Source organism: Bos mutus, chromosome 28, assembly GCF_027580195.1.
Source record: "Bos mutus isolate GX-2022 chromosome 28, NWIPB_WYAK_1.1, whole genome shotgun sequence".
Taxonomy (NCBI): Eukaryota; Metazoa; Chordata; class Mammalia; order Artiodactyla; family Bovidae; genus Bos; species Bos mutus.
This window is the reverse complement of record NC_091644.1, coordinates 17,776,894-17,798,072: the sequence shown is the minus strand read 5'-3', so window position 1 is coordinate 17,798,072 and position 21,179 is coordinate 17,776,894. Positions and strand designations below refer to the sequence as shown.

At 54.6% G+C, this 21,179-nt stretch overlaps 2 protein-coding genes across 3 annotated transcripts in view; one reads left to right on the top strand and one right to left on the bottom strand.

Moving 5' to 3' along the window:
* Positions 1–2,430: 2,430 nt before the first annotated feature.
* LOC102264815 (cadherin-23) overlaps positions 2,431–21,179 on the top strand; it is an 80,542-nt gene continuing 61,793 nt past the window's right edge. For both annotated transcript variants that reach the window (XM_070364711.1, XM_070364710.1), the window contains exons 1-4: positions 2,431–2,840; positions 3,880–4,008; positions 5,194–5,322; positions 6,426–6,653. In XM_070364711.1, the coding sequence (XP_070220812.1) occupies positions 6,528–6,653 (126 nt within the window). In that variant the 5' untranslated portion in view covers positions 2,431–2,840; positions 3,880–4,008; positions 5,194–5,322; positions 6,426–6,527. The remainder of the gene's footprint in view (positions 2,841–3,879; positions 4,009–5,193; positions 5,323–6,425; positions 6,654–21,179) is intronic.
* VSIR (V-set immunoregulatory receptor) overlaps positions 8,208–21,179 on the bottom strand; it is a 31,883-nt gene continuing 18,911 nt past the window's right edge. Inside the window, exons 5-7 of the mRNA XM_005888700.3 lie at positions 17,565–17,592; positions 16,059–16,255; positions 8,208–15,898 (exon numbers count right to left, since the gene is read on the bottom strand). Coding sequence (XP_005888762.1) covers positions 15,861–15,898; positions 16,059–16,255; positions 17,565–17,592 — 263 coding nt within the window. The 3' untranslated portion in view covers positions 8,208–15,860. The remainder of the gene's footprint in view (positions 15,899–16,058; positions 16,256–17,564; positions 17,593–21,179) is intronic.

Sequence of the window (21,179 nt, the reverse complement as noted above, 5' to 3'; positions counted from 1 at the left end):
GGCCCCTGATCTTCCAGGAGGGTTCCTTAGGGCTCCTCACCGAGCCCCAGCAGCTTCACCCATAAAGCGGGCCCAGTCGTTCCTCCTCCCTGTTGTCAAGGGACATTCCCCGCAGGGTGCCAAAGGCCCTCGGGGGGCCAGGCGGCCACTTCCTGTGCTCGGGCCAGCAAGCGTGTTTCAGAGCACACACTCCTGCGTGGGCCCCTGTATTTCTAGTCCCTTCACTGTCTTCCAGGAAGCAGGACCCACCCTGCTTTGTTCTGCCCTGGCTTCCTCTCAGAGGCTCCCAGAGCCACTGGCCCAGATACACCAGCCCTGTCAGCCCCAGACTTGGAGGTGTCAGGGTGGAGGCAGGCTGAGGGGCCTTTTAAAGGCACCACCATTTCCTCTGTGAGGCCGGAACCCCCAAACCACAGCTCACCTACACCTGACTCCTCCCCAGTCCCAGCAGCCCCGTGGCCCTGAGACGGGTGGGGAGGCAGCCGGAAGGGGCACGCTGGGCGGGGACAGCCCTGCCGTAGGAGCTCTGAGTAATATTCTCAGGCTTTTGAGGGATGGGGGCGGGGATATTTGGACCATGAGACCCTGGGTGAGGGCACAGACCCATGGCTCCTTCCGGTAGATCTTGGTACCTGCCCTCCCTCCTCACTCACTGATGCAGATTCCCCATTGCCGGAGCACATCATCAGAGTAGTGCTCTGATTCCATCACAGAAGGAATACCTACTGTGTGCCAGCCTCTGGGCTGGCTTAGGGTATGTGCAACAGGAAACCAAAATCAGACGCAGCCTCTGCCTTCACAGACAGAAAATAGAGGAGGGGAAAGACACTGATCAAATTATCACACCGAGAAATATATGCCACAACAGAATGGATAATAAGATATCAGGGAAATCGAGGAAGGCTTCCTGGAGGAAGTGATTCAAGCTGAGATTCCTCAGAAAGCATAGAGAAGGAAGACCATTTCAGGTGGAGGAAATGGCATGTGCAGAGCCCCTGACATGAGAGAAAACACGGGGATTCCCCACAAGACCTTGACCAGAGAGAGAAGAGTTTGGGAGAGTGCTTCCCGGATGGCCCAGAGGGTAAAGAATCTGTCTGCGGTGCAGGAGACACAGGAGACGTGAGTCCAATCCCTGGGTCAGGAAGATCCCCTGGAGGAGGAAATGGCAACCCACTCCAGTATTCTTGCCTGGAAAAATCCCATGGACAGCGGAGCCTGGCAGACTACAGCCCACGAGGTCGCAGAGTTGGACACAACTGAGCAACTAAGACACGCAGATTGTGGGGGCCTTGTTTGTTTTCCCTCTGAGAACAGCGTGGTAGACATTATTATGCCCATTTCGCAGGTGAGCAGACTGGGGCTCTAGGATTTCACAGAACTCCCTGACGAACATTCATGATGGATAGGCAGCATCTTGTCAGACCAGAAGCAGAACAGGGACCACTTTTTGCTACACCATCACTTTTTGTTGGCTCATTTATTCCTTCTAGCATCCTGATGCTGTAGGTGTTCTTGTTCCTCCTCTCATCTGAGGAAATGGAAAATCAGAGAAGTTGAATAATTTTTGCCATATCACACAGCTAGTAAGAGGTAGAATTGGCCCTGCTGTGAAGCCTGAGTTTGTTCCCTACATTGCTGACAGCTGCCTAAAATTTGGAAGTGTGGTTAGAACCGAGAAGGGGGAAATCCTGATTAGGAAGGAGGGGGCATGAAATGGAACCTTCTCTGCATGGCGGTGAGCTTCCATAGGTTCCCCATGGAGTCCTGTGCACACCAGGGAAGAAGTAGACCTGGGAGCCCTGGAGCCCCAGGCCTGAGGAAGGAGAGTGAGGTGGTGGGGAGGCCTGGCTTGGGATTGCTAAACCCTGAGCCTGCTTCCCTCCCACCCCAACTTCAGTCCCCTCATCAGTGAACCTGAGGGGCACCTATGACTCTGGCTGCATGGCCCGTGGCCATCCATGGGCTGGAAGCTGCATCCCCAGCTGGGCCTCCTCTCCAGGCTTGCTCTTCAGACCCTGCAGGAGAAGCCTGAGCTGCAGGCACAAAACAGTGTGCTCTTCGCATGCAACTTACATGTCTCCTGTTTTTATCAGGTAGTTGGAAAATTCCCTCCCTTCCCTCTCCACATTGGGACCACCAAGCCCCCTGTGTCCCCTCTCCTGCTCCTGAGCCCTGTTTCCTTCCCTCCAGAGGTGCAAATGAAGAGGCCTTTGGGCAATACCTGGTTACCAGATGTGTTTTAGCTGGGCTGCACAAAAATTTTTTTTTTAATTTTTATTAATCACCACCTAATTCCACATAAAAATCTGGATTCCTTAGTTCCTTTTGAAAAACAGGAAGCTGTGCCAATGCCAAGCTGACACACCCTCACAAATTTGGAGCTAAGTAGCTTCCATTTCCTTTAGCCAGGGCTATGCCTTCCAATTCTCCCAGGCCCCACCACTTCTGAGTGCCCTCCAGGCTCCCAGCATTTGTCTGCAGCAACCCCTGCTCCCCGGCACCAGACTCTCAGAAGAAACGCACTCAGGGCCTCCGTATAAAGTCAGGTTGGCCTAGGCAAGCTCTGAACGCTTGCTGACTGCTGGAACTGACTGGAGGTGTGGTCCCCACTGGGCCCATAGTGGGACCCCATCTTTGGGGCCCAAGAAGGGAAGGAGGTGGAGGTCTCTGGCCATGTTCCCTCGCAGGTCTACATCACTGTGCTGGACGAGAATGACAACAGCCCCCGGTTCGACTTCACCTCCGACTCAGCGATCAGTGTGCCTGAGGACTGCACCGTGGGCCAGCACGTGGCCACTGTCAAGGCCCGGGATCCAGACGCTGGCAGCAACGGGCAGGTGGGTACCAGTGAAACAGTCCAGAGCCGCGCTGTGAGCAAGGGCTCCCACAGCCCTTCAGCCAGAGGGGTCACTGGAGCCGTCCCCATCCTGAGCGGGAGCAGGTCGTCCAGGCTCTGCAAGGCCCTGAGCAGACGACCCTGCCCTCACCACAGTCCATGCCAGGGCTGGAGACAGAGCTATGCAAGCTGTCAGCCCTGCCTGGGTCCTAGGGACATGGCAGCCACGGCTGGCCATGGCTCAGCCCCCGCAGCGAGCTGAACACAGAGGGTTTTAACCTTTCCATGACCCCTTGGTCACCTCATCCACAAACCACACAGCATCTCACCCCAGGGGCCAGCCCTCCGCACACAGCCCCAGGGCCCCAAGAGGACACACTCCTCCTCCCCCTGCTTCTCGGGCCCCCCCTCCCCACCGCTACAGTTTGGGGCACCCCCAGAGCACAAGGAAGAGGGGTGGCAGAGCATGCCAATCTTCACACCACTTTGATCTGTCCTACAAATTGAGCCATGTTGGAGGAGGTTTCCACCATTTTCTAAATGCTTGGACACCTCTAGGGGGCTCTAGAGTCAGAAGCCTCTGGGTTCAAATCCTTGTTCTCTTGGACACTTGCGAGCTGTGTGACCTTGCCAGCAGCTTCTTGTTCCTGAGCCTCCTCTCTGAGCTGAAGAGGACAGCTCCTTTATCAGGGCTGTTGTGAGAGCCGAACAGAGCCCTTGTGACACCAGGGCTGGGCCTCTCCTTGCAGGGGACTCAGTGCTTCCCTGCCCCCCACCTGAGGAAATCGCCTGTAGTGGGACTCACACCTGCCTTTCTGGCCCCAGGCCAGTATGCTCACATCATTCCCCATCCCCTGAAGCCCTCTCAGTGGACCCCATTTTGAGGATATAATCACTTCTGCATAAAATACATTCTTCTCAATTGCCCAGGCTGAGCAGAGGGCCCCGGTGGACAGGGGAGCCCACCTTGGCTTGCCCGCCAGCCTCTCGTCCTCTCCACTTCTTCACCCTCACCCCTCACCCTCTCTCTTCCCTGACAGGTGGTCTTTTCTCTGGCTGCTGGTAACATCGCCGGGGCCTTTGAGATCGTCACCACCAACGACTCCATTGGTGAAATATTTGTGGCCAGACCCCTGGACAGAGAAGAGCTGGACCACTACATCCTCAAGGTGGGCAGCAACCCCTTCCATCCCAAGAGCACTCAGCCCATCAGCATGCCCTGGTGGTCAGCTTCCCACATCACCAAGTACCGTGGGGCAGGCAGCACCCCTTAGGGCCAAGAGCATGAGCAAGACTGACCTGGGGAAAAAAGGTGTGCTGGAAGGGGTCCCTGGACCCAGAGTAGGAAGCAGCAGGGGTGGTCGTCCCTGCTGTAAGAGCCAAGAGAGAAAGCCTGGCAGCTGACAGAGCACTGGCTCCCCCACAAGCACACTGTGAGCGGGGCAAGTGGTCTGCTCTGTCGGGGCCTCAGTTTCCCTTCTTATGCAATAGGCAGAAAAACGTGACTTCCTCTGCTGAGGTGAGACATAAATGCAGGTGAGGAATCACGAAGGCCTCCATTATTGCTGAACTGCTCTGGCTACCAGGTGGCTCTAGTGGTAAACACCTCGCCTACCAATGCAGGAGTCGCAGGAGATGTGGGTTCAATCCCTGGGTCGGGAGGATCCCCTGGAGGAGGACATGGCAACCCACTCCAGTATTCTTGCCTGGAAAATCCCCATGGACAGAGGAGCCTGGCAGGCTACAGTCCATAGAGTCACAAAGAGTCAGACAAGACTGAAGTGACGTAGCACACACTATGCACTGTGTTTCCTGAGGGGTCTCTGGGGACCCCAGAGCCATGTTTCTGCAGCAGTCTGAGCTCTAGCACACTGTAGGCCTCCAGAAAATATCAAGGCTGCTAGGGACAGGCTCAGTCTATGAGCCTGAGGATTCCCGCTCATTCCTGAAAAGATTATTTGAAGCTCTTTCTCTATTTGCGTGAGTTCCATGCACTCACAACAGATCTGAGTGCATGGAACAGAGGAATAGAAGCTAAACACAGGAGCCCTGGGTCTGGTTACAGGCCCAAGGTTACAGTTGGGGGCAGAATAGGGAGGTAAAGACTAGACACATCAGTGTCAGATTGCAAAGACAGGTCTCTAAACAGACAAGAATTGGGCAACAGTTGTTTGCAGCATGGGGCAGAAGGTGAAAACCTTGGGGAGAATCGAAGGGCCAGGGGGCCGGGATGGGCCAGCAAGTCTCTCTGACCTCGCAGTCCTCCCCACTGAGCAGACAGCCCATCTGGACTCCATGTTCCTCATCCAGCCCCCACCTTTTAACCCTGACTCCAGTCTTCCCCCTCCTTGCAGGTTGTGGCATCCGACCGTGGCACCCCTCCACGGAAGAAGGACCACATCCTGCAGGTGACCATCCTGGACATCAATGACAACCCTCCAGTGATCGAGAGCCCCTTTGGATACAACGTCAGTGTCAATGAGGTGAGGGTGGCCCTGGGGCCCATACAGCTGTCCAGAATGAAGAGTGGGTATAGCCAACTGTGAAGCACCTGTTTAAATATCTGCCTGGCCCACTAGTCTCTCAGATCACGGGGATGGGGACCTGGCTTACTGTTTCACGGTTCAATCCCTAACACCTGGGCCAGGTCCTGGGGGCGGGGGGGGGGAAAGGGAAAGAAGAAAGTGGCATTTCACCACCAACAGGAGACTGAGGTTTACCTGGGAGAGCTGCCTTTAAATAAAACTAGTCATTTAAAAATATATTTATTGGAGTATAGTTGATTTACAATATTGTGATAGTTTCAGGTATACAACAAAGTGATTCAGTTATACATATATTCATTCTTTTTCAGATTCTTTTCTCATATAGGTTATCACAGAATATTGAGTAGAGTTCCCTGGGCTATACAGTTCAGTTCAGTCGCTCAGTCGTGTCCGACTCTATGCTCCCCATGGACTGCAGCACGCCAGGCCTCCCTGTCCATCACCAACTCCCGGAGTTTACGTAAACTCATGGTGCTATACGTAGGTCCCTGCTGATTATCTATTTTATATATAGTAGGGTGTGTATGTTCATCCTAAACTCCTGATTTATGCCCACCCCCTGCTCCCAGTTTCTCCTTTGGTAACCTTAAGTTTGTTTTTGATATCTGTATAAACAATTCATTTATTATTCAGTCGTAAGATTAAGCCACTCCAGGAAAATTTTTGCCCAGGCACTAGTGGGTATGTCAGGTTGGACGTTCATGAAGACCTCCCTCGATTCAGATCCTGGCTCTGCCACTGACTGGCTGTGTGATTTGCACACATCCCTTCCCTGAACCTCAGTCTTTGCATCTGTAAATAGGGTAACCTAATCTATAGCATTGTAAGAGGATTGGATGTGTTCACGAAGGCCGAGGCATGTCGTAGGTACCTGCAGGATGTTCGCCACCATCATCTTTATCTGCCTCATCGTTGTCGCAGGGTCATCAGAGCAGAGCTTGCTAGAGGTCCAAGTCTTGGGCTCCGGAGCAGGAGCAGGAGCTAGACTGTGCCCCAAAGGCCTTGAACCTGGAATGACCGCTTTCTTGCTTTCCCCCCAGAACGTGGGCGGGGGCACTGCTGTGGTCCAGGTGAGAGCCACCGACCGTGACATCGGGATCAACAGCGTCCTGTCCTACTATATCACCGGGGGCAATGAGGACATGACCTTCCGCATGGACCGCGTCAGTGGCGAGATCGCCACTCGCCCCGCCCCACCCGACCGCGAGCGTCAGAGCTTCTACCACCTGGTGGTCACCGTGGAGGACGAGGGCACCCCTACCCTGTCGGTGAGTGATTGGGGGCGGCCGCTGGGAGAGGAGGCTGGGGGAGGGTGGCTCCGCTGTCTGTGCCACGGGACGAGATGGGTAGGAGTGGAATGCCACGCGCTGCTGAGTACACAACAACTGCTTTATCATGCCTTGAATCCCTCAGCCTGTGAGTATTTTATGGAGGGCCTGTGTGTGCCAAGCTGGGGGGCCGGTTCACTTGCCTCTGCACCACTCTGAGCCTTGATTTAGCCGTGTTTGCTCACCCAGGGCAGTGCGAGGAGACCATACGGAGGGAACCTGTACCTCGGAGTCTGGCCAGCCTGACTCCGCCGGCCAAGTGTGCTGCATATCTGTGGGCCTCTGTGCCAAATGCGGAAAGGTGCCCTCTGGCCTCTTCCCGTGCGTCGTGTTGGTGTAACATGCTGTGGCAACGTTTCTGGGTCACGGGGCTCATGTCTGTGATCCAGCCTGGTGCGTGAATGGGTGGGGCCACTGCCCAAGGCAGTGTGCAAAGTCTGCAGAGTTGGAGAAGGAGGTGGGACCGGCAGGGCTGGATGGTGATGCCATGTGGGGTGATGGGCCTGGGTGTGATTTCTACTGTGAGCTGGCTGCATGATCGTGAGCAAGTCAGGACCTCTCTGAATATTGGTTTTGTCATCTATAAAAGAGAGATAATATATGCTTCATAGATGGTTGTGGGGAATTGAGTTAGTTCTTGTCTGTGGAAGTGCTTGGTAAGCCATGAGGAAGAGGAGTGTATCAGCTATCTTATCACCACAATATTCCTGCATTCAAATCCAAACCAAAGAGGCATTAACAACCATCGACTTAGCCCCAGTTCTTCAGGCTGGCATTTGAGACCTGGCTTAGCTGGAGGGTGGTTCTGCTGTCAGCTGGGCTCCCACATGTGTGTGTGGGCAGCTGTGTATGTCAGTTGGATAGCTGTTCTTTTGGGGGTTGGTTGCCAATCAGCCGGGATAACAGGGCAACTGGGCCACCTCTCTCTCTCCTTCCAGAAGGCTAGTCCATGCTGGTTCATGTGGAGCCAGAAAAAGTCCAGGGAAAAGAGCAGAAGCATGCGAGACCTCATAAGGCCCAGGCTTGGAACTGAACATGACTGCTTCTGCCACATTTCTGTTTGCCAAAGCAAGCCAGAAGACCAGCCCAGATTCAAGATGTGGGGAAATAAACTTGATCTCTTGAAGGAGTGAACTGCAAAGGCACACTGCACAGAGCGTAGATACAGGGAGGGGTAGGCATCGTGACATTTGTGTAATCTGTTTATCCTAGGCACCCTGATTGTAAATGAGACCTCAGCTCCATCCTTCTGCCCCCCAAAGGTGACTCTGTTAGACCCCTCTCCTTGGCAGTAGCACTATGGACTGTGGGGTCAGAGCAGGTCTGGGCTGGGCTTTTTATGTGGGGTTTCTCTGGGGAGGATGGTGGAATTGGGCCAATCCAAGGAAACCACATCCTGAAGACCCCAGGGTGATAGTAATCACTTCAACCAATCACACCCAGTAAGCCAAACAGAAACATATTTACAGAACACACATAACTAACTGAGGGGAGGACAGGTAGGGTATCATTTATTGTGGAGACATGGAGGGACTCAGTTTTTTTATGTGGCAACCCCTCTATACCTGCACCTAGCTTCAGAGTGAATCATCATCTTGGTCATCTCTCCAATAGCATTTAAAGATGTGTTGATTACAAGTCACAGAAATGCAAATAGGGATTCATAAATAAATGAGAATACATTTTTATCACATAACAGCAATTCCGCAGAGAATTACAAACTTTGATTTTGTGCTCACTGATGTCAGAGCTGATGTTTCTTGTCCTTTCCCTTATGGTTGCAACATGGTTGCTATAGCTCCAGCCATCATGTCAGCATTCAAGGCATAAAATGACAAAAAAAAAAAAGCCATGCAACAATTTCTGCCTTTTTATCAGGAAAGCACAAAATTCTCTGGAATTATTCTCCAGAGTTCTCTTGTGACTCATTGGCCAGAAGAGGTTCCCAGGGGCACCCTAGCTGTAAGGAGGTTGGAAAAAATGAGGGACAGGATTGTTGGGATTGGCTTATTACTCAGAGGCCACATATAGCACTGCCTCAAATAAAAGTAGGGCTCTGTTAGTGAGAAAGAGATGGGCAGCTCAGCATTTGTCATGCTGCTCTTCTGCATCCTGACCTAGGCCAGTGCACACACCATTCTCATGCCCACTCCCCATGCTTCCCCACACCCCGCAGTCCTAGAGTTCCCCAAGGAGGCAGTAGGTAAGACCCATAATATTCTAAGACCCTGAGTTGGGGAGGCAACCTCTGGTTTCCTTTTGGTCCCAGGAAGAAATGAGAATTAGAGAAATGTGAAATCACCCTAGCCACATTTAACCACCCAAAATGAGTGGGCTACTCCCCAAGCAGTCTCCACAGAACTTGGGGCTGGTCCCCATGGTCAGAAGTTTCATCTGTTGACCATACCCTCTGTACAGATCCACCCGAGCCCAGTGGAGACCCACAAACACTGCCTCTTCATACACACAGGGAGAGCATCCTAGCCCTCCTTGAAGCAGGTCTCAGCCTGTTCCGGCTCCCTGGTAGGAGTGTGGGGATTTGGGTGGTGAGAAACGCAGTCTCCTTTTGTCTGCCTTCCTCATCCTGGTCATCACTAACTCTGCTCCCAGAAAATAACTTCGGGACAACCAAGATCAGGGATGGGGTGTATGTACATGTGTGCCTATGGCTCCTGGGCTGTAATATCATAATAGACAAACAGCATCAAGTACCAGCTGGGGAAGCATTTCTAGGAGAAAACTTTTAAGTCAAAATGAATCCATCCCTTCAAGTTTTTTCCTGCTTCTTCATGTTGGGAAAAGATCACTTTGATTTGATATTTTGTTGGCAACACCACAGTAAGGAACTGCAGGGACCGCAGGAGCACTGCTGAGAACTTAGCACTGGACCGCGTTTGTGCAGTTATTCAGTCAGCCGGCATTCCCTGAATACCCACTCTGTGCCAGGCCCCAGAGACACAGAGGTGAAGCCAGTGTGCCACAGTGAAGCGCAGCCACGTAAGGGAGGCAGTGAGGCCCAGGTGTAGATGGGGCCTTGGGGAAGGCTTCCTGGGGGCAGGGGACCCCTGGGCTGTCTTGTCAGTTGGTTGGTCACAGTTAGCACGACAAAGGGGGGAAGCATATTCTGGATCTGGGCATCAACCTGAACAAAGACCTCAGAGCAAGTGATAATCCAGGGCGGGTCCAGGGAGCCGCAGGTGGTCTAGACCCAGGGCAGCATTCAGAGCCCAGAGCAGGGCTCTCTGTCTACATATCCTCCCCATGATGTCTGTCTGCAGCAGGCCCCAAAGGCTGGTGCCAACGCTTTCTCGGGCATCCCCTTCACTCCCTCCTGCCCCAGCTAAGTTAGAACCTTACAGCCACTGCCCCCAGCTCCCCAGAATTGGCATTTGTCTCCAAGGAGTGCTGGGCCCTTGAAGATTTGCTGCCAGTGACCAGACTGTCACATCTGGACTATGAACCTTCCAGGGTCATGAGTGCCCCCAAGCCAAAGGTGACCAGAGAAGGGACCTTCTCTACTATTGGGCAGATTCCTCTGGAGGAGTGTTTGAAGAAGTAGGATCATTCCAGCCTCTCCTAGGCCAACCAGAGCCCCAAGAAGCCTCAGACCAGCCATCTCAAAGTTCCAGGAAAGGCCACCATGGTTTAACAGGGTACATGCTGCTGCTGCTGCTGCTGCTAAGTCACTTCAGTCGTGTCCGACTCTGTGCGACCCCATAGACGGCAGCCCACGAGGCTCCCCCATCCCGGGATTCTCCAGGCAAGAACACTGGAGTGGGTTGCCATTTCCTTCTCCAATACAGGAAAGTGAATAGTGAAAGTGAAGTCGCTGAGTCTTGTCCGACTCTTAGCGACCCCATGGACTGCATGTGGCCCACCAGTCTCCTCTGTCCATGGGATTTTCCAGGCAAGAGTACTGGAGTGGGGTGCCATTGCCTTCTCCGATACATCTGTCTAAACACACCCATCAGACCTACATGCAGTCCCCTTGTTCCCACCTACAATTATCTGCCTGGTTCAAGCCAGCCCTCTGAGGTAGCACAGGACCAACCTTCCTGTTGGACAAGAGCAAGTAACAGTTATTAATTCATTATTTCATTCGTTCATTCAACACTAAATGTGTGCCAGGCCTGTAAGTCAGAGATGGGTTGGACACAGCTCTGCCCTCACAGAGCCTACAGTTAGTGGGGGGAAATAGACACGTAACAGAGACCTGACAACCCTCAGATGTGACAGAGTGCTAGAAGTTCAGAGACAGGAGCCATGGGAAGGCGCTGGACAAGGCATTTGCCTCCATGTCTTAAAGGATAAGGCTTCCTAAGCAGGAAGGTGGGATTTGGCTACAAAGTCTCCCTAAAACCAAGAGAAATCCTATATGCAAGCCCTTCTGTCTCTTCTTTTCTCCCTGGGCTCTCCTCCACCCTAGTTTCCTGAGAGCAGAGCATTGCTACAAACAGCCAAGGCCATCCCCACCCCGCTCTCAGCCCCGTATCACCCAGAGCTCAGAACAGCTGGGCTGCACGGGGCATCCGGGCCAGCCCAGGCCAGTCACACAATGGTGTACCACCCAGCAAGGGAAGTCGTACAGCCTCAGTCCCCAGCCTCGTTCCAGGCCACAGGCAGGGCGGCCAGGCTTGGGGGAGGGATCTGAGCGGCCGTCAGGAGGCCCCTGCGAGAGGAAGGGCTGGGCCGGGGAGGAAGGACGGGAGGCAACTGGGAGGTCAGAAGCTGAGCCCCAGCCACAAAGGCACCTTGGCAGGGGGATAGGGAGAGGGAGGTTCCCGAAGGAACCTTCCTGCTGTACGAATCACAGCCAGAGGTCAGACAGTCCCAGATAACCAGCCCTGGCTTCTCGGGCTGGTGAGGACCTGCAGAAGACACCTGCAGAAAGACAGGACATCTCCCACCACTTCTAGTACGAGAGCTGCCAGTAATGGCCCCATAAAAGTCTGTGAGTGGGGAATGCAGCTCTTGTAGCTCACCTCGTATTTTTAAGGCCAAGGGCGCCTCTGTTTATTAAACTTGGACCCTGCTGCTGTTTATGAAGCCTGCTTCCCCTTGCTCAAGCTCAGGAAAACGCTAACCCAGCCCCTTCCCCGTGCTGCACGCCAAGTAAGCCGGCCTTCTCTGGCCCAGCCTGATTCAAGTCAGGCCCTTCCTGTAGCCCTGCTTCTGGAGAATGTTCTGCAATTGCTCAAATGCTACACATCCAACTGGCTCAGTTCCTCCTGGAGACCCTGAGGCTCTGTGGATAGACAAGTTCCTACCTTCCCCATTCCCCGCCCACGAGCAAGTGGGTGCACAGGCTGCCATGCCCCCCGGGAGTCCTGTGGCTTCAGGGCTGCCAGGCCGGAAGGGGAGAGAAAAGACTGATGTGGAAGGAGTAGAGCCATGGGCTTGTGGGCACAGGCTCATCCCCCGGGCCCGGTATGCACAGTAAGCAAGTCCAAGTCCTGGCCTGTAAGGCGACTTGCTCAGTGCAGAGAAAGGAGCACAGGGCTGGGAAGCAGGAGACACAGGCTTCAGTCCCAGTTCCACATTCAATTGTGACAAGACACAAACCTTTTGGAACCTCTGTTTTCCTGTGCATTAAATGGAACAATAAAACCTTCCAGGGTTTTCTGTGGGGGGAGAGAGTGAGTAGGAACCAAAGAAGTCATAACAGCTGAGAAAGTGTTTTGGAAAGCCCAGAGCATTATCACAGAAGAGCAAAGATACAGAACACGTACTGCCCTTCCCTATCCTGTGCCCAAGGCAGGCATTGGTAGCAGATGTCAGCACTTTCCCATTGAACTATATTGATACTTGAGAATCCCAGGAAGCCATACCAAGAGATCAGAACTGCAAAACAAAGTAAACCCATGTCCCTTGGCCTGCAAAAGCTCAGGGCACCATTGCTGTTGAGGAGATTCCACGAGGCCCAGTCGAAAGTCAGAGGTTGCCCTGCCGACTCTGATGGTCCGGAGAACGGAACCCTGGCATGGTGCTTCAGCCCATCACCCAATGGCTACGTTTTGGTCATCAGCTCTGCAACAGGGTCCAAAGGGCAGGCTGTTATGGGACCCCTGCCCTAGAACTCCAGAACAGTTCCCTAACCTCCAAAACAGTTAGGGAGACACAGGGGCCATGCAGGAGAGGCAGCCGTGCAGCGGGTACAGTCCCAGTGGAGGACTGGATGGGCAGAGCTTTTGATGGGCTGGGACAGTTCATCTGAGCTGTGAGTGTCAGCTTCTCAAGCGCACTTTGCACCTAGCATTCTGGCTGCCATCCCCAGTTCCTCTTTCCGCCACTGTTATTCCCTTCGAGTTCCCTGAGCAAATCTTAGCCCAGCCCCCAGCACAATTAGGCCAGGCCTGTCAGCTCTAGCTGACACCCGGAAGGCCTCTTCCAGGGGCAGGGAAGTGCCCCAGCCAGGGTGGAGGGTGACAAGGCCTCTGCAGCCCCCGATTCCTGCACCACAGAGCACTCCCTGAAGAAGGCGATGCGTTAGCTCCTCTGTCCCAGGTTGCTACGTGTAGGAGGGAGCGCTGGCCAGGCAGGAGCCAGAGTGTCCCCAGGGATGGTCTTCTGAGAAGGGCCCCTGGGGGTTCCTGCATACCCACCCTAGTCTAACACCACAGACTCCCAGGCAGGGCCCACCTGACCCAACAGCAGCATCTCCAGTGGTCTCTGCAGTGTGTTTTCAGACAGTGTCAATCTCATTCCCTTAGCCTCTCACTTGCAGGAAACAAAGGCAGGAGATCTTTATTAAATGTGAACATCAAGAGATATTACAGGCCCCATAATTCCTGATACCTCTCTTAACAATGACTTAGTGCCTAAAAACACAAATTTCCCTCCCAGGGCTCCTCCCAGCTCCCTAAAGGCAGGCACCATGCTCTCGCTCCCCGACTCTGTTCCACACCCCCAGCCCACAGGCACGTCCAGAGGTACTGCCACCCGAGGCGAGCACAGAGAGACAACCTGGGTACCCTGCCTTCTCCCATAGCATCGGGATGGCAGGGGAGTGCCTTTAGGGTTGCTAGGGACAGGGTGTGTTGTCGTGGATGAAGATGGAGACTGGAGCTCAGAGTAAATTTCGCTGAAAACAGGAAACCACGAAGCTATACCTTCAGTAGTTAAGTGTCCAGAGACGAGCTTGAGGCCACGCAGGAGGAAGCTGGGGAGGAAGTGTGGTGTCTTTCTACTCCGGGGCCTCCTCCCTTCACACAGCGGCAGGTGGGCCTGGGGTCTGGCAGCCAAATTCTTAGAAGTTGTCTCTGCCTTGAGGTCAGAGCTGAGGTTTGGGCCAGGCCAGCCTTCCCAACAGGCGGGAACATTCTTTCTGAGCTGGGGGATGAGGAATCTAGTCTGTGGGCTTGTCCTTCAGCCCCAGGGGCAGCCTGGCCCTGCCTTCAGCAGGTATCACCTTGCCCATCCCTGCCCCTGGGACCCCACAAGCTGTGAAGACAGACCCTCTTTTTGTGGCAGCTGGCACTAAGTGTCCACAGCAGCAAAGAAAACAGGAGTAGACCCCCAGGGACAAAGCAGGAGCCAGGGTTCAGTGTTCTGGCCACTGGAGGTGTCAGTGCAGTCTTGAGGCCCAAGGCCCACACACTCACGCTCTCCTGCAAGCCCCCTGTACAGCTCAGGGCCCACACTGGCCTACAGCCTTGGACCTGAGAAGGGAGCTCCCTGGCTCCAGGTGCAGGAGAGGGGCATCTCCCTGCCTGCTGGGCCCTTATCCTGGCCAGAAGCCCGGGCTCTCAGCACCCAGGTCCGGCTCAGCAGAGCCAGCGTAGGCTGCTGGCAGACGAATGCCCACTTGAAATGACACCCTCCACAGTGCAGTGCCCGCGGTGCCTGTCTAGCTCAAATGGCCCCACCACCCATATTCACCCCACAGGGCACAGAGATCCCTCCCCACTCCTCTCCGCGCTTTAAAGCTCTTTAATTGAAATTCCACAAAGGATTCCCCTCTTATTTGTATATAAAGACAAACCCGGTCATGCCTAAAGCAGGAGATGGGAGCAGAGGGTCTAGGGCAGAGCAGGCCCAGACTTGCTGTGGACACGCCGCTCCTCCCACCCAACAGGGTCCTGCTGCCCTGATGGCTCAGTGCAGAGTGACTGGAACAGAGGTCCTCGAAGACTGGGGGTAGGGGTGGAGGGCTCCCTGGGCCTCAGGCACCTCGGAAGCAGAGTAGGGATTTCAACCCAGCTCTTAGAATCTATCCATGGGGTTTTTACACTGTCACCCACGTAGTTTTTAATAGCACCCCCTCTTCACACTGAAAAGTAGTCATAGTTCGGGCAGTACATTATGTGGTCACCAGCTCTCTTGACCACAGGGAGAGCGGGGAGGAGCCCTCTCCTCTGAACCTTCCCAGCAGGCCCCCACCCCCCGCCAGCCCACTCTCCCTCCACTCCCACCTATGGCGGGCTGCAATACAACCTCTGACCTGGCTCCCATTGCCCAAGATGCCAGTTGGCTCACAGTGGTCACCGTGCCCCAGGGCGTACTTCCCGTTTTGGGGCTTCCGGCCAGTGCATTCTGGGGACCCAGAGTACAGGCCGTGGGAACCCCAGATTTATTTAACCAATTGATAGCCCCTCAGAGAGTCTGCTGGTTAGAAGGCAGCCAGGTCAGGCAGGCCTAGCCCCAGAGACTCATGATTACAAAGAGTGAGTCTGATGGATGAGCAGTCTCAGGCGGGAGTGGGGAGCCAGGCCCACCGCAGTGGGAAGTCTCTCCACATCTTATCCTGTGTCTCAGGCCTGGAGGGTGGCACTGGGAGGTCTGCCCAGGGCGCATGGGTCTCAGGTCCCAGGGCTTATGTCCCAGAGAGAGAGGCTGCCACGGGAGCTGGCAGTCCTGGGACTTCGAGAACGGAGGTCATCTGGTATCGATCGCTGGTGAATTTCAGGTCCCTAGGGTGGAATCCCAGCCTCTCACCGTCCTTGAGAGAGGGGCTGGACTGTCCAACACCTTCTCCCTTCTGCCATCCAGAGAGGTGGAAGGTCTGGTCATCAGGGGTATTTCAAAGAGTCTGACTTTACAGCTTGGAGGGAAGAAACCAGGGCCAAAGGGACCAGTCAGAAGGCCAGCCCTGGCTCAAATGCCCCTGCCCCAGGCCCAGCCACAACTTCCCACGGGCCCCCAGCTGGTTTAGACGGCCTCAGAATTTGGGGAGTCAGGGACAGGGTCTGCAAAATAAAGGAGAAGCAGAGTGAAGGCGGGGCTCCTCTATCCGTCATCCCCTCCCCCACAACCCCACACCCTGAGGCTGTGAGGATTCCCAGGGAGGTGGGGAGTGAGGCCGGTATACTGCCGGTCACAGCGCTGTGAGGGAAGAGAAGCACTCACCTAGGGAGGGAAAGAAGACCTCCCCGGGGCCCGGTGGAGACAGAGGAGTGTTGGGCTCAGAGAGCAGGTGCCGCCCAGACTCAGAAGGCTGCCGCTGGGCCATGTAGGACAGGGCCTGCCTGGGCTTGGCCTCCAGCATCCCATGGGAAGGTGGAGAGGTCTCAAAGCCAGGGTTTTCAATTCCTTGAATGTTGTTGCTGGAGAAGCAGGATAGAAGGTCATGCGTGCTGCCTGGGCTAGGCCTCTGACCTCCCGCCTGGCCTGCCTCACTTCTTTCCCCTCATCTCCCCATCCTTCCCCTCACCTGCCTTCCCACCCAGGCCTCAGCAGCACCTCCTAGCAGGAAGGGAGGCTCCAGGGCCAGGGAGGAAAAGCTGGGCTGCACTCTCCACCTGCTCTGAGCTGAGGGCATCTGACCATCTGCCCCCAGGCCCAGGAAGGAAGCCCCAGGTAAGAGTGGCTCCAGGACACTGGCCTCAGGAATCAGGGCACAAGTCTCTCTTTGGTCAGTAGAATTAATGGCCTTAGGACTGATTGTCCCCACAGCTTGTCTTGAGCTAAAGGGAGACCTTCTTCCTCCCTCAGAGTGGGACAACCTCTGAGGACCGCTCTAATTTTGAGATTCTAGCAGGATCTAGCTAGGACTTCCTGTGACCTGTCTTAAATATTATCCCTTTCAGACACCAGGGAGAAGCTCTGAATTTGGTGTTACATGTACTGGGGGCAAGTTCTTGAGCATGGCGTGTTCCCAAGCACGCCCTCCGTGCCAGGCCCCATGCCAGCTTCCTGCCCAGGGCACACCACACACACTCCCCATCCACTCCATCCCCAAGCTGCCCTCCCCACCACCACCACGTCTGAGCTAGGTCAGCCTCTGCCCTTGTGGCCTGACTGCTTTCTCCTTGGGGTGCCCTGCACTCCTTGGGGCCTCAGCTCCACGTGTGCTGACCTCTTTTGCATGTTTCAGGGTCTGCACGGGTTCAGCTGCTTCCTCCCCTTCCCCACCCCAGCTGACCACTGAGGCCCAAGGGTGGGTGCATCGTTCATCCAAGCAGCATTGGAGCCAGCCAGCTGGGTGCGGGGTGGCAGGGCAAACAGCCAGTCGGCACAGATGGCAGATGGCAAATGCTCTTCTAACCAGCTGTGTCAGGCAGCTAAACCGGGGCCCTACTGCACAGACATACCTCCTTCCTGACAGCTGGCCCAGAGCACAGGGAGGACCAGGAAGCCCATGTCTGTGTTCTCAGCCCCACTGTGATATAAGCAGTGACCAGAGAGGAGAGGGGGAAAGAACCTAGTGGAGTGGAGTCAGGAGAATCAGTCTGGCCTGGCTATAAAGTTCCCCCAACCCTTTCCGCATTAACTGCTGTATAAGAAGCTGGGTGTAGATAGATACTGCCCAGCAGAGACCACAGCCCAGGGAAGGCAAGGAGAGAGCCTGCCAGACTTTGAGTGGGACGGCACAGTTGTGGCAAGTGTCCTCAGGAAGGTCTCCGTGGGCCTTACCTGTCCATCCGCACCAGTTCCTGGGCACCTAGGGACAGACAGACAGAGCAGCTGGTCACAGAGGGAAGGCTTTCCCAGACAGCATCCTGGCCCTCGCTGGCAGACACCCCTCGGGAATGGGAGTGAACCTGGGCAGGGCTGTGCTCGGCCCCGGATCCTGCTTCTGCTCCCTCAAGAAGCCGGAGGGCAGTGCTGTGTGTCTACCCAGCAGGTGGGGCCTTGCTCAGCGGCCCGTGTTGACCCATGATAAATTAAACTCGGGATGCATTTGACAAGCGTGTGGGGCAGCTACGAAACCAAAGGCAGCGGTGGTGATGTTAGGCATTCAGGATCAACCAGAGGCCTGGCTCCTGAACTGTTGCTTCCTGTGTGGCCATTTGTCACGTTCTGGTCGTCAGCCATGATTTACTGGGCAGGAGTGTTGCAAGGTCAGTTCCTAATTAGAGTTCCTGATCCCCTCTGTTCTGTCTTCTGCATTGCCTAATAGGGTCAACATCTCTCAGAGGAACCCTAGAGGGCCTGAGACTTCATCAGTTCTCAGCCACACTACCACTCTCTACCCTGCAGTCAAGCTGCTGCCACCCTGCCCCACTGTGGAGGTTCCCCATCCCACAAACCAGCCACCAACCAGATGCAGCTACCCCAACTTCCCTCTTTCTTGCAGCTCCCCACGTACTCCCACAGATCCATCTTGTTTTTTTAAGATTTTTGCTGCACATTACGATGGGGAAACAAGTGGTGGGGGAGGGGCACAGCAACAGAATACCCACGGGAAGTTGCATACAAGTTCCTGAAATCTCCGCGGTATCGGAATCATGGCTTCTTGTTTACCAGGGCGACTCTTTGTGGGGCTTCCTGCAGGCCTCTGCCTTCCCTCAGCTCATCCTCTCCTCTGCCCTTGAAGAAACCGAGTCTGCCTGATACTAGGGAGGCCACCATGCCCGTTGGCCTCTGTAGCACACTGCCTTCCTCAGTGCTCGAAACACCTGTTGCTGTTGCTCAGTCCTCAGTCGTATCTGACTCTGCGACCCCATGGACTGCAGCACGCCAGGCTTCCCTGTCCTTCACTATCTCCCAGAGCTTGCTCAAACTCATGTCCATCGAGTCAGTGATGCCATCCAACTGTCTCATCGTCTGTCATCCTTCTCCTGCCTTCATTCTTTCCCAGCATCAGGGCCTTTTCCAGTGAGTCAGTTCTTCACATCAGGTGGCCAAAGTATTGGAGCTTCAGCTTCAGCATCAGTCCTTGCAATGAATATTCAGGACTGATTTCCTTTAGGATTGACTGGTTTGATCTCCTTGCTGTCCAAGGGACTCTCAAGAGTCTTCTCCAGCACCACAGTTCAAAAGCATCAGTTCTTCGACGTTCAGCCCTCTTTATGGTCCAACTCTCACATCCATACATGACTACTGGAAAAACCATAGCTTTGACTAGACAGACCTTTGTCGGCAAAGCAGTATCTCTGCTTTTTAATATGCTGTCTAGGTTTGTCATAGCTTTTCTTCCAAGGAGCAAGCATCTTTTAATTTAATTTAATTTAATTTCCCAAGCCTTGCTCTTTCTCTTCTTCCTGAGTGTGGCTTACTCCCGAGCACTCCCTCCGTGCCCAGCTCTCGTGGCAGCACCCTGCCCGGAGCACACCACACACAGTCCTATCCATTCCATCTCTGACCTGCCACCCCTGCTCCAGGCCACTCAGCCTCTACCCTGGGGCCACACTCCTGCCATGTCCCAAGTGACTTCTGTTGCCATAATCCCATCAGCTGCTTCTCTGGAATCTGGATCAAGAAAAATGACTCATTCTCCATCTCATACCTGGTTTCTCTAGAATTGTCCCCTCTGGCATCTCGTGTGTCTGTCTCTAAACCTTCAACTGTATAAGTCTTTTTTTGGAGAGGACAGAGGACTAGCCTCAAAAATACTTTTATTAGGAGATAAATGACTGATACCTTCCTGTTACTGCATGTGTTAAATCTGGGGATAAGATGCTATGAAGTGGTTGTCCATCGTGAAAACGGAATTTGTTTAGAGTCTCAGAAGGCGTGCTCGTCTTTGGTCATGGCATAGCCCTGGCTGCCCCACCACACCCCTCGAGCTTTCTTTCACTGCAGTTTTTCAGCACCCAGCTCATCTGTCCCTTTCACTGTGAAGCCCTCAGTCTGCAGGTCTCCCAGCACCTGCAGCAGGAGGTACTGGGGGCTGACCCCAGGCTGCCCGTGTCCTCAGGACATGGCCACAGCGTTCCGGCCTGGGGGTGTCCCCTCCCTGGTTTTCCTTCCTCCAGCCTGGGACACAGGCGGAGCCCTGGCCCAACCCTGGGGGCCCCGTGAGGATCAGCAGTGCCCCTCCCCCGCCCCGCGCCCGCCTCTGCCGGGAATTTGTTTTCCCAGTTCCTGGGGGCTTCCCTGGTGGCTCAGAGGGTAAAGCAATGCAGGAGACCTGGGTTCAGTTCCTGGGTCAAGAAGATCCTCTGGGGAAAGAAATGGCAACCCACTCCAGTATTCTTGCCTGGAAAACCCCATGGACAGAGAAGCCTGATAGGCTACAGTCTGTGGGGTCACAAAGAGTCAGACACGACTGAGCGACTTCACTTTCAGTTTCCTGTTCCCTGATGGAGGCAGACCTATGGTCTGGAGTAAGAGGGGACAGAAAGCCCCTCTTTTGCTGGGAGCCAAGCCTGCCTGAGCACGGCCCTCCTCGTCCCTTCCCCACCTCCGTGGAAGCACTCCACAGATGAGCAGGAGCTGAGGGTGGCTCCGCAGCCATGCCTCTCCCTGGTTCATCTCCTGGGTTCCTCTTTCTGCTCCAGATCCCTTCACCTTCCCCCACCCCAGCCCCAGCCCCAACCCTGGGGTGTTTGTGTAGATAAACTGTGGTAGCCTTTGTGAGAGGTATAAGGGCCTCCTGAGCAGCGGGGGAGAGTGACCCACTGAAGAGGGGCAGAGGGGTGTCCAGTTGTTCCAGTCCAGCCAAAGCCCCCCTCAGTTACCTCCTGCTGCAGACAGCAGGGGTGGGGGGCGGTGCGGGAAGAGGTGGGGGAGGCCAGGCAAGGGCCCCCGCCCTCCTGCTCCAGGAGGACTGAGGCTGGCCGAGGCTCGTGGGTGGAGTCGAAGGAAGGGAAAGGGGCACTGTCACCCGAAGAGACAAGTGAAAAGGCCTCACAACTGGAAACCTGGCTCCACTCCGTGCTCATAAGTGGTTCCTTGAGGGAGCTCCTTAGCTGCTCTGTGCCTCAGTTTGCCCAGCTTTAAAACGGAGCCAATAGTAGGACTAGACTCTGTTAGGAGGAGCATGAGAGAATGTACATAGCAGTCTGGGCATGGTACCTGGCCCAGCAATCCTGCTAGTTAGGGGTCCTCAGCTACGATGCTCATGCGGAGTGTTTTTATTGTGCGGTGGAACTATGCTCCCTGAAAACCACTGAGTTGAAAAGCGTTGAGTCTGAGTCTTACTCACTAAGTTTTATAACATTTAGTTAGTTATTTAACCCTGCTGATCTTAGGTTTGTGACCTGTAGAAGGAAAGAGTTGAATCGAGTTATCTCGAAGATCCCTCCCAGTTCTGATAATCCAAAGGTCATTTTGTCCCAACTGTTGCTACAAAGACAAACCCAC